At 34.4% G+C, this 13621-nt stretch overlaps 1 protein-coding gene across 1 annotated transcript in view; it reads right to left on the bottom strand.

The window, feature by feature from the left end:
* LOC108688315 (histone-lysine N-methyltransferase 2C-like) overlaps positions 1–13621 on the bottom strand; it is a 43289-nt gene that overhangs the window by 5373 nt on the left and 24295 nt on the right. Inside the window, exons 26-31 of the mRNA XM_018194511.1 lie at positions 12547–12706; positions 9258–9445; positions 1658–9089; positions 821–1261; positions 180–450; positions 62–76 (exon numbers count right to left, since the gene is read on the bottom strand). Coding sequence (XP_018050000.1) covers positions 62–76; positions 180–450; positions 821–1261; positions 1658–9089; positions 9258–9445; positions 12547–12706 — 8507 coding nt within the window. The remainder of the gene's footprint in view (positions 1–61; positions 77–179; positions 451–820; positions 1262–1657; positions 9090–9257; positions 9446–12546; positions 12707–13621) is intronic.

Here is a 13621-nt window from a genome sequence, read left to right as displayed (position 1 = left end):
TATGTTCACTAAAGCTTTTTACTTAGTATGGTGTGTATTATTTATTATGTAAATGCTGAATGGTTTTTTAAATATTCTATATATATATATATATATATATATATATATACACACACACATATAAATAATATATTAAAATATATTATGTACTGTGAATAAATTAAAATAAATATACATACTTGGGCATTCCAAAATTCTCCTTGTCTTGTTTAGCTGCATCTTTTAAGTAAGCAGGCTTTAATCTGATTGGAATTGGTGAAATCAGAGGTATAACGGGTGACACACGTTTCAGCCATTCTGCTTCTTCATCCGATTCTTCCTCAATCAATCGCAGTCCAGGAAAACGGTGCATAAATTCTGGTATAACACATTCAGGCGAGGACGAACTCACAATAGTATCAGGAGAGTCCACATCGCGATTAGTTGTCATATTCTCTTTCTTATCATCAGCTACAAAAGAACATTTTTATGTAATGTTTTTGTATAAAGAATTTAAGTATTTTATTATTTCTCTTGAGTGTATTAAGTTATATTTATATTATCTTTTCGTTCATTTTATATTATATTATTTATATTATATTTTTATATTATATTATTTTTACTATTTCACTAATATTATTTTTCTTCTATTCTTCCATATTCTTATATTCTTATTATTTCTTCCCCTTCTTTTTCTTATTTCCCCTCTTCTACTTTTTTTCTTAATCTTATAAACTTTTTATACACAAACACAATTGAAATAATTAATAGTAAATTTGTTTATAATTTTATAATTATATATCAATATTATAAAATATAAATTTAATGAATAATTGCTCACCATCGTCCAACTTCAAAGGCGGAAATTCTTGATCATAAAATCCTCTCTGCGTAGTCAAGGGTTGTTGAGGTGGCAGAGGCTCTAATTCTCCAAATGGCTGTGTATTATAATGATCAGAAATTCCAGGTAAACTGGCTGATCCATAATTTCCAATCAAATCGCCAATTCTAGCATTATAATCTTTCTGACTTCCAATCTTAACAAGATCTCCGCAACCGAAAATCGGGCACACCCCATAATTACGACTCAACTGAGGTTCCAGAACTGCCATTGGTTGAAGTTGTCGCAACTGAGTCATTAAATTGTCCACAAATGTGTCATAATCCTCATCGAGGCGCGAGACTTTACGGGAACGTTTTTTCTGAGGTGCAGTTATGGCATCTTTTCCCTGGCTTTGCTTTCTCTTTTGTTGGTATTGTCTTCTCTTCAACTTCTTAAGATCTAAAGCATTCCAAACACCATTGTTATAATTTGTTATTAATTTGATTTAATAAAATCTTAATATTACATTTACAATCTTTATAATATAATTTAATTTTTTATAAGAAATAAATATGATATAACACGATATATATGTAATAAAAAAAGTATATATTATATACATTTTTTTCTAATATAAAATAATAGAAACATAAATATAAATAAATATAAGAAAGAATAGTAATATAAAGAATAGTAATATATTAAAACAAAGTAATCTGATCAGTATCAGGTTGCTCCTCGCCCTGATGAAGTAGACTGCAAGGTTCACAAAACGTTGGCATTTCAAGAATGGATCTAGATACGAAGGAACCCGCGAAATGCATAATCTTTATATGATACATAAATATTGCTTACCAGTTTTATCATCCATTGCGCCATCTATGAGTTCCTCTTTGGTAGTGAGAAATTCTTTGGTATCCGTCTGCAACTGACTGGCTGATGTTGTGGCAACAGTGGACAAAACATCCTCAAGACCAATTTCTTTCTTAATCTCGACTAAAGGCACTGTATTGGAACCTGATGGGGTAACGGACCCTATAACGGTTTGTGGTGGAACTGCGACGGTTCCATGATTATGAGGCACTTGTTGCTGAACAGATTGTTGTTGAACGGAAGTAGTCGAAGAAGAAGGAACTTGTTGTTGTGCCGCTGTTGGTTTCTGCACAACTGGAGTTTGGTTTTGAGACTGTGTTTGGACTTGAATTTGTGATCCAGATACATTATTAGAGTTACTGGTCGCTAATTGGACGCTCTTCGAAGCTATTCCAGAGGTTGCCACTGGTTTATTTTGCAAAACATGTTTAGAAACAGTAACGCGCTGTTGGGTTTGAAGCCCTTCTCCGCTCATCCCAGTACTCAGTTTGCTTTGACTTACAGAAGTCTCTTGCAAATTCGTAGAAATATTCGGAGACGTTTTTGTCGTTGTTATTGTTGAAGAAACTGATTGACTTGATATAGAATTTCCCGAAGAACTTGCTGAAGATGTAGGAATTGACTTTGTTGTTTGCTGCTTCAAGTTTTCAGTTTGTGCTCTTTGTGTCACAATCGAACTAGGTAATGGAAGAGGAGGTTTCGTAGATTCCTCTTTAGTTGGTGAACTTTGAATCTTTAAGGGTGTTACTGAATGCGATAAAAAAGAAGTTTCCCTCGCAAGAACTTGTTTTATTACTGGCTTCGGTGTTGGGGTTTCGTTCAATAACTGAGGAAGCAAAGAAGGTGGCGTAGGTAAGACTGGCCGAGCCAATTGCGCTTCCAATGAAGGAACTATTGGCAGACTGGGTCCTTGTGACGATCCTGAAGTCGTAGGACATGCCGTATTTTGCAATAGTTGCTTCAGCAATACATTTTGAGAATCCTCTAATCTTAAAGAATTAGAAGAACTTTTATTGGAATCTATTTCTCTCTTTTCTTGGATTTTGGATTCTTCAGGATCTTTTTTCACTGTTGTAGTTTGATTTTCAAGATCATTATTTTTCTCTGTTAGTAGAAGACCAGAAGATTTAAATTGATTTTGATTAGAAGTCAAAAGGGGACTTGGAGCTTGCGATAAAGTCGATTGAAGAATACTAGACGTACTTGAAACACCACTAGAAGTTGCCAAAGGTGGCACAATAGTTCTAATACATTGCATTGAGCTAGTTACGGCTGAATTAGTATTTACCAGTACTCGAGAGGGTGTAGAACATCCTGAATTAGCTTGAAGGATTGCTTGAAGATTTTGCGAGCGTTGTATTGAAGTCGATGGTAAAACAGAACTCAAAAGATTGACTGCAGATTGAGTTGGTATTGTGTTACTTCGGCCATGACCAGCAATTGAAGGTTTTAAGGAAGTAGTCCCAGCCAGCATGGCATTCAACATGGCATTTGAAGTGATGGAGATTGAAGTTGTAATGCTTCTAGAAGTACTTGCAGCCGAAGAAGTACTTGAAAGATTAGAAACTGTAGTAGTTTGAAAAGTTGTTGCTGAAGAAGTCATCCTGAAGGTCTGCTCGCTATTATTAACTTTTGAACCTGTAGTAATAACTCCGCTACATTCCTTTAATTCTTTTTTCTCTTTTATAATTTCTGTATCTTTTAAAATATTACTGATCAGATTAGGTTGAAAACGACCTTGATCTAATCTTGTCAAAGTCGAAATTCCACTCTGAACATTATTTGATGAATTCAATGTCGACAAGGGACTAGAGGTAGATAAAACACTTCCAGATTTCACTGAAGAAACCATGGTGACCACTCCGGTTTGATTCACTGTTGTTTGATTGCTTTGTAAAGATGATAGCAATGTTCTCAGTTGATGGGATACATTAGCTACATTAGAAGTCAATTCTGTTGGCTTCGAAAGTGGTGATAAATGAGGAACTGTTGTTGTGCTTTTTTGTAATTGTGCCACGGTACTAACTATCAAAGTGGAAGCTTGACTCATTGCTGGAGAATTCTTTTTTACTTCAGCATTTTGACATTTTATTTCATTTTTAAGTTCAGTTGAAGAAATTTGATCATTTTCGAGATTTTCTTGCTCTAAATCCATTAAAGAATCTTGAAGAATATTTAAAGGCAAAGTATCTAACGGAGTTGGCATTTGATAAATAATACTTGACTCGCTACTGTTTGCCATTTCCGGTTTTGATGAAATAATATTTTGTAACATATCTAAAATATCATCAGATGATTCTTCTATTAATGTCTTTTCTTCACTCAAACAATGTTGAAGAAATGGTTTGGAAGTTTCCATTTCCGTACACTGTTCTTCCTGATGATTTTTTTTATTTGTGTTCTTGTCATTAGTCTCTTCAATGTTTTTTTGGATTTCTTCTGATTTATTTGTTATTTTTTGCATATTAGAATCTGAAGAAATTTGTTCTTTATCATTTTCCACCGGTTCAGTATCATTTTCCAAAATGTTGACGAGCGACAAATCATCAGTAACAGGTGACATTCTTTTCAGAGTCGTCGTTGGAATATCGTTCTTATTTTCAACATTTTCTGCAGGATTATGAATAGCTTCTAACATACTCTCCAGTTCATCCGTAGTATTTAATGGATCAGTTTTCTTCTCTTCAATCGACTCTGAAAAAATATTTGATGATGTATTCAAAGAATTATTTTCATCTATAATTTTGTTCTGGATTTTTTTCTCTTCATTCATTTCACCTTCTTGATTTTCTGTTAGTTTTTCTTTGTTCTTTGAGTTAGTATCCTTTTTCAAATCTGGAATTGACATTTTCGGAGTCGAGAGCGTTACAGAGGTTGATTGTACACTTAATACTAATTTCGTGGGATTATTCAGAGATTCCATATTTGGCAAACTCGAAAAGGTTGTCGAAGGCTTCTCTGAGAATAATATTTTCGGTATTTCATTAGCAGAGATGATTTTCGGGTTCAATTTATCTTGCTGAGAATTAGATATTTTCTCCAAAGCAGTTTGACTAAGTTTCGCAGCAATTTTTGCGTCTGCCACAATGCTCGCCATCGTTGACAATGTAACACCTTTCTGAATGGTAGAACAACTCGAGGAAACTTCTTTTAAGTTCTCAAAATGATCTACCATTTTAATTTCTGTCACAATTGGTTGAATTGAAACCTGAGTCAGTTGAGAATTAGAACTAGTAGAAACTAAACTGGAAATTAAATTTGAAGAAATTGTAGTATTTATTAAAGAAACCATCGATTTTGAGACTGTTACATTAATATTAGTTGGGTATATAGTTGAAGCTGGTGTTTTGGTATAGGATTTATCTGAAAAGATAAAGTTTGTAGGACTCTTGTTTTGTTTTGAAGATTTGGTTTGATCTTCTATTGAGCCTTCATTAAATGTATTTTCTTTAGAAACATCAGTTTGTATATTGTTATCAGTTTTTTCAATCTCTTCATCGCAAGAACCTTTAGAAAGATTGTCTTCAGGCGATTTCGTTGTGGGATCGATGATAACCACTTCAGAATCACTTACTAAAGATACCATAAGTTCTTGATCAGGAGACTGATCTAAATAAGGACCTGGAGAAGGATCAACTCGAAGTTCTTCTTGATCTGGTGATTCAGGAGTATCAGTTACAGCGACTAACTTTTTTCCAGACTGAAAGGCTCTCACTATATCGAGTCTAAGACCCTTTTTATTTCTTGAATGAGACGGGACTAAATCTTCGTCACTCAAAATAGGTTCTTCTGATTGTGATTCAGAATTATCAATCTCTAAAATCTGCACTAAATCATGACCTTGACCAGCATCATTTACTAAAGCATGACAAAGAGAATCGTTACTATCAGCAGAAAGATCCACCACCATTCCAGGTTCGAATAAAACATATTCTTCCTGCATATCACCTTCTAAAGTTCCTGAAATAACATCAACTAATTCTGAGTCACCGAACTGTTCAATCACGGTGATATCATCACTGTCTCGTTGAGCTGTAGAACTCAAAGTCACTTCGGTATTAACTATAGTTTTGTCATCATCATAATCTGTCGTATCTGGAAGTTGTTCCAATTTTTCTCCAGGACTTTCTAAAGTTAAAGATCCATTATCTAAAGTTGAAGAGGTCAATGAAGAGCCTTGACCAGTTGATTTTATCTCTAAAGTTGGCGAAGCTTGTGGCGGTGTATGAGAATCATCGTCGAAGTCATTATAGTCGACACAGACTAATGAGCTGATTCTAGCAGTTTTCCGATTCATGGAAGTATTTGCTTTCTCTTCTGTAGACTGATCTCTTTTCGTTTGAGATGTTTCCGATCCTTTACCACCTTTATTACTATCAGCTTTGCTTGACCACATTGGCGATCCTCCTCTTAAGCCCAACTTGAACCATCCAAATCGTCCAAAATTAGGGAATCGTATTGGTTTTATAGATTTATTACTATTTTCTTCGTTTTTAATAGAATTTTCTGGTAAAAGAACTTGTTCTTGAGAAATTTGTTGACGAATCTGATCCTGATCATCTGATGAGCCGCCCTTTAATCCTAATTTAAAATATCCAGTCTTCGAAAAATCAAGAAAAGGAATGGGATTTAAGGGATTATTGGAGTTTCCTCCGCCTCTAGAAAGATTATCTGATAAAGAAGTTTGTTCTTGAGAAACCTGTTGAGGAATTTGCTGAGAAACTTGTTGCTGATCACTTGCAGTTACAGTTAAATTAGTATTTTGTTGGACAAAATTATGAGGTGTATGAGGTGTCCTTGGAGTTCCAGGATTTTCCACACTTTGGGGTCTGTCTGGCATAGCGGGACTATTCCCAGTAGACTGTCTTCGCTGCATTTGCATAGGAGATCCAGCTACCATAGGACTTCTAGGCATCATAGGAGAGCTGGGTGGCTGAGTAGTTGTTGAAGAATGATGATGGCTACCATGAAGCATCGGTGAAATCCTGTTCATTGGACTAGGAGGTTGTGAAGCCGGATTTAATTGTTGTTGAAGCATCGGAGAACCCATCGTTGTCTGTTGCACCATAGGTGAATTTGGAGGTTGACCATAATTTTGTTGAAGTTGCTGATGAAGCTGTGGACTGGGGGAATTTGATGACTGAGACACCATCGGGGAGTTAGGCGGTTTCTGCTGCTGTTGTTGCATTTGCAAGAATTGTCTTTGCTGTTGTTGCTGAAGAATATGCTGTCGTTGCTGAGCCATTTGGAGTGATCTTGGACCAATAGAATTCTGCCCTTCTTGAGAAATACCCTGAGAAACACCTTCATGTTGTTGTTGATGAAGAATTTGTTGTCGTTGCTGAGCCATTTGAAGTGATCTTTGAACAATAGAAGTCTGTCCTTCTTGAGAAATAACCTCATGTTGCTGTTGATGAAGAATCTGTTGTCGTTGAACCATTTGCAAAGGTCTTTGAGTAATAGCATTTTGTCCTTCTTGAGGAACAGATTGAGAAACACCTTCATGTTGTTGCTGTAAAATTTGTGGTCGTTGTTGGGCCAATTGTAATGATCTTTGAGTAATAGCGCCATCTTGAGAAACATCTTCATGTTGATGCTGTTGATGAAGAATTTGTTGTTGACGCTGTTGAGCTATTTGTAAATTTCTTTGAGCAACAGTATTCTGCCCATCTTGAGAAATATTTTCATGTTGCTGGTGTTGTTGAAGGATTTGACGCTGCTGTGCCATTTGTAATGATCTTTGAACAACATTTTGTCCAATTTCTTGAGAAATATTCTGTGAAACACTTTCATGTTGTTGTCGTTGTTGCGCTATTTGCAAATGTCTTTGAACAGTAATATTTTGCCCATCTTGAGAAGTACCTTCCTGTTGCTGCTGTTGTTGTTGAAGAATCTGTTGCCGTTGTTGAATCATTTGTAGCGTTCTAGGAATAGAATTTTGAGGAATTTGTTCTTCTTGAGAAATACTTTGAGAAACAACTTCATGTTGTTGTCGAAGAATTTGTTGTTGTTGCTGAAGAATTTGTTGTCGCTGTTGCACCATCTGTAAGTTTCTTTGAGCAGCAACGACATTATGATTTTCTTGAGGAATAATATCATTCTGTTGTTGCTGCTGCTGAAGAATTTGTTGTCGTTGCTGTTGTGAAACTACTTGCAACGATCTTTGATTAATAGAATTCTGTCCTTCCTGAGAAACATCTTCGGTTTGTTGTTGAAGAATTTGTTGTTGTTGAAGAATTTGCTGTCGTTGCTGAGTTATTTGCAACGATCTTTGAGTAATGACATTTTGTCCATCCTGAGAAATGCCTTCTTGTTGCTGCTGCTGAATAATTTGTTGCCGATTCGTTTGTAAATTTCTTTGAACGACAACATTCTGTCCTTCTTGAGAAATGATATCAGTCTGCTGTTGAAGAATTTGTCTTTGTTGAACCATTTGTAAATTTCTTTGAGTAATAAGATTCTGTCCATCCTGAGAAATATCATTCTGCTGCTGTTGAAGAATTTGTTGTCGAGAAATACCTTCATGTTGTTGTTGTTGTTGTTGTTGTTGTTGGAAAACTTGCTGCCGCTGCAATGTCCCCCGAACAATAGTATTTTGACCTTGATCCTGAGAAATGCCTTCATGCTGTTGCTGAATAATCTGCTGCCTCTGTAACAGCTGATGCTGTTGTTGATTCAATAACTGTTGTTGTCCTGACTGTGGATTGTAAACGATACCTCCTCTCCTTTGCGCCCCTTCTGGTGGTCTAACAAATCTCTGAGTTAAACTATGAACTCTCACACCCTGATCAGCTATCAATTGTTGATTTCGCGTCTCCGGTGTAAAAGCACCAGGAGAAGTTGCCAACCTTCCGCCAATAATGGCTCTATGTTGTGGTGAAGTCATTCGTGTAGTATTAGGATTGCATAGACCCGGAGAAGGCATTGGCCCAGGACTGAAGGGACTTTCGTCACCTTGAGAATGAGGAGTGCCAATTCTTGGCGATTGTTGCTGAACATTATGTGGTGACATTGTACCTGGATTAGACGATTGAGGATTGCCTGGACTATGTTGAAGCAGCGGTGTGCTTGGACTATGTTGAACAATTGATGGAGTTGCTGGTGAATGTTGAATCATGCTAGGACCAGGACTCTGAGAAACTAACGCTGCTGGAGAATGCATCGGAGAATGCTGAGAAGGTGACATCAATGGAGAACAAGGTTCATTTGGTTGGGGTTGAGTTTGTCGTTGTTGTTGTTGTTTGTTATGATATTCTTGAACCAATACGCTGTGTTGACGCTGTTGCTTACGAGAAGTTTCTAAATGTTTCTGAAGAATAGCTTGCTCAGAAGAAATCCGTTGTAGTTCAGCAGCATCGGTCTCTGTCAGTTCGTTACCAGATTTACGAAGTTGACGTTGCTTACTATTGAGAGACTGGAGGGAAATAAGATAGAGAAACATGAAAAATATGAAAATGTAGGGCAAACTAAAATTTAGGAATTAATATTAAGATTAAACTCTATTAATATATACTGTAAAGATATTTTAAGCAATACTATAATATTTAGATAATTTTAATTAATATAATACTAATTTATTTACCTTTCTTATTTTCCGAAGTTTTTGGACCTCTGCTTCATAATATTTTAATTGTTGCGTTAATATTTGATGCTGATTATTAAGCCATTGCTCATAATTCGCATGAATTTGTCGATCTTGCTCATTAACTATATTTTCTGGTGGAGTCGGTGGTGCCGGTTTTTGAGGAATGTTAAACATAGCCACTCTTGCTAAAAATTAAATATATCGTATATAATATCGTATATATCGTATATAATCGTATATAATAAATTGAATTATTGTATAGATTTAAAATAATATATATCTAAAAAAATATATCCTCATTAAATGTATTTTCATTAAAAATATTAATAATTTAAAATATTATCAAAATATCATTAATTCTAAATATAAGTTAAACAAATTACAAAATTTTTCTTATTTAAATAAGATTTATTGTTGAGAACAAATTTAACAAAATTCTGATAAATTTTAATAAAAATTAATAAATATTAAATATAACTTATTTTATAACTTAATTTACTTTTTATCGTAATAAATTAAGAGGGCATATATTAATTCAGGCCTTTCTCGGCTTGAAAAGTAGTTCATTTTCATTAATTTTTTTTCAAGAAAGAAAAGGCATATTAGGATCGGATTTTTTTAGTATTAAAGAACATACTTTAGACTTCTAAAATTCAAATTTTTATCAAAATAACCCCCTTTTATCCCCTACAGCTCCTCGAAATTGACCATATTCAACGAAATTAAATCGCGATTGGATGGATTGATCCTTGACCGCTCATCTGTAATCAAAAATCAATATCTTGAAGTTTATTAAATTTATTTATTATTATTGGTATATGACCCACGCTTTTAAAAATTTCGAATTTAAAACAAAATAACATTCAAACTTAAGATATCATTTTTTACATATAAATTTCATTTTTAAGCGTGTAAAAAAATATAAAAAATTAGATATAAAAAATTAGATATAAAAAAAATCATGAGTCAAATATTAGAAAATTTTATAAGCTTTTTTATAAGCTTTTTATAAGCTTTTTTTTATAATCTTTTTTTATAAGCTTTTATTTTTATAAGCTTTCAAATAAAAGAAACACAGGAATGAAATCAATTGAGTAATTATTGAGATATTTATTACCGACTTTAAAAACGTGGTTTCGAGAAAAACGCATTTAAAGTTTTTGAACAAATTTACACTATAATAAAGGGAATTTTTTGCATATAATCACCTATTCCGAAAGCATACAGAGAATCCTCCAGGGAAAAGTGTTTGTCGTCTTTTTGATTTTTGTTCAATCGGCTGCTGATACGGATCTTCCGCGTCGTGTGCTGTGTTCGGATGTCTGCTTAGTCGCAGCGCCGAATGTCTGTTGATGCAGCGAATTGTGCTGTATTTCGTCCAACAGTTATTCCCATCATATTCATCATTCGCAGAAGGGCTCACAAACCTTTATTAAACAAGAGGAAAATCGCAATTTTCACGATTTTTGCACTGCTGTTAGTGTTTGTGAGTCATTCTCAAGATCAAATTATTAAAACTTTCGTTGGTGCTTTGCATACATTCACTGAGACAGCGTTTTAATAATGACTCATTAGTAAAGTCTTCATATATAGAGCGAATCACAACTAAAACCTCATCTGGTAAAGAATTGTAATTTTGCTCATATCTGTCCAACGACCCGTTCGTTTTTGCTCGTTGCTACTCGCACCATGAATCCGAGACTTGAGGACAAAGATGATGTTGCGATTTGTCTTTTGTCGAATAATAATGATAAAAAGTGGCCCACATCGCACCTCGCATTTCTTCCAATGAGAGGAAATTTCACCGAAATGTCTTTGTGATCTTTTTGCACTTTCGGAGTCGAGGACTCGTTTCTGGACGTGTTCATTCTTTTTTTCCTATTTCAACAGTGTTTCCATACAGTTGAGATTCAATATAATATACAAATACCTTTGTACGTCTTCGAATCGCCGTTACCAATGTAATATATTTTACTCTGTACTGTTCTTGTGATCTATGAAATATTTCTTTAATAGAATAGACCTCTATTTTTCTAGCTAAACCTTCATGATTTAATTGACATTTAATTGACTTTGGTGTTCGATTTTCCACTCGCGATATTCTTCAGTGCCTTTCTTTTTGGCCCGAATTTCACATTCTTTGCAGTACCGAGATTTCACGTCGACAATCTTCTTCGAATGCACCACAATGAGACTGCACACGCCATACAGGGAAGAAAACTTGTACTTTTGCTAAATCCTGTTTCCCAAAGCACCTAAATCCGTAACATTTTCAACTTCTTGTTTTATACTAGTTCTCAGCTGTTCCTCTTGTAGCGCGTCTTTCATAAGTATTGTAATTCCGCGATTGTCTTTGATGCTATATGAATATTGTTCTGAACTTCATCGTGCGATTTTTGAGCGACAAGAGAAGGCAGATCACTAATCCACAAAATTGTTTTTCGGCAAGTGCTTCTTGTCCTATTGCAAAATTGATTGATTTCGTACGATACCCGATACCCGATTTTCAGACAGAAGAAGAAATGTCTATTGGTTGCATTGTTAATCTGCACTCATCACAAATAATCACAATTTTAAAGCAAAGCCTGCGAGTGCTTTCTATATGGAATTTCACATCACCTTCGCACGTTTTACATTTTACAATTTATAAACTTTCATTAAAAATAGAATTGAAGCTTAGAATTCGGTAATTTGTAATATCACTCTCCGACACGAGCACATCAGACATCAACTTTAATTTCTTAGCAACATTAACGGTTATCTCGGTTTCACTTTCAAAAACCCATTTATTTGGCTTTGGACGTTTTAGCGTCCAATCTTTGTGAAATGCACTGCTTCATTTCGATTCCCAACTATTTTTTGCTGCACTCATTATGATACGTGCGTTCAACAAAACATATGTCAAAGAATTGAATATAAAACCTAAAAATGACTCAGAAAAATACTCTAAGCACCATCGATTGAAAAAATCATATACCTATTATATAAAGACGAAGTTTTATTTAAATTATCATGAAGGATTCAGTTGTATAAAGGCCTGACGCTACTACCTGCGCTGCGCATTTCTCCGTAACGATTAATGGGACGCCGAGACGGTCAGTATAAAGTGCTGTAACTTCATCAATATTTCTTCAAACGGCTTCGGATACATATTCTTGAAATGTTAATCTTTCAAAATATGTAATAAAAAAAAATCAATTTTTTGAAACCGAGAAAGATATATGTCCCCTTAATATTCAATTATTAAATAACTATCCAACAAAATAATTAATAGAAAACTACTAACGTTCGGGTGGAGTCTGTGTGGCAATTGGTTGTCTCGATCCCACTTGCGTCGCTGCTAGCTTTAGCACTCCATCAGTAGCTATACTACTTTGCTGCCAGTTAGTGTTAGATGTGGAAGGTGATCTCGCTGTACAAGGTGGTCTTATTACAGGTACCATACCCTGAGGAGGTGATGTAGTACCCAAAACATCAGCTTTGAATTTTTCAAAATCGCTGTCACTCAAAAGATTTCCTCCAGTGACATTTTCGGTCTGTTGTTGTTGTTGTTGTTGTTGTTGTTGTTGCTGCTGCTGCTGCTGCTGCTGCTGCTGCTGCTGCTGCTGCTGCTGCTGTTGTTGCTGTTTTTCTTGTTCTCGTTTCTCCTGCTCTAACAGCTCCTCCAGCAATAATGGCTGCTCCTGTGAACACGACTGCTGACAGTCAAGGTCGATTTTTGATACCAGGAGTGCTACTTCGAAGGTCTAAAGGCTAAAATTTCTATTGCATTAGGACTGAATATTAAATTGTAAAGTTAACTAAAATTACAGCTATTATGTATGTTCAAATAAAGTTTGTACGTAAAAAAATAAATGTAGATAAAATGTAGATAAATAAACATTGCAAATTAATTTGAATTTTATATTTCCAATAATATTTCATTTTATCTTTATAAATATATAAATAACCAAAAAATTCATAGCCTACTATGAATTAATACTACACAAACATGCAAACAATTTCAACATTGATGCGTTGATTATAAAAAAGCATTATTCTAAACAGCATCATGTTGCTTCAAGGAAGAATTAAGCAAAATTTAGTAAAAACAGATTTTGTCAATGTTAGTAAAATTAATTTCGTGCAGAATGGATGCAAAAACATTTAAAAGAGCACAAAATTTATAATAGACTAAATAGAAAAGGAGTGCAAAAAGATATAAAAATCAATAACTTTTTTACTTTTATAATAGATATTTTATAATGAAATACTAAAGTTGATATAAAAATTAAATTCTTTTCAATTAAATTTATGATCAATTTTAACTTTTACATATTTAATTTTATTAATATTTGTTACATTTTATAATAAATAAATTA

The sequence above is a fragment of the Atta colombica genome, unplaced genomic scaffold, assembly GCF_001594045.1.
Source record: "Atta colombica isolate Treedump-2 unplaced genomic scaffold, Acol1.0 scaffold228, whole genome shotgun sequence".
NCBI classification, from domain to species: domain Eukaryota; kingdom Metazoa; phylum Arthropoda; class Insecta; order Hymenoptera; family Formicidae; genus Atta; species Atta colombica.
The sequence above is the reverse complement of the archived record's forward strand: the minus strand, read 5'-3'. Positions and strand labels throughout refer to the sequence as shown.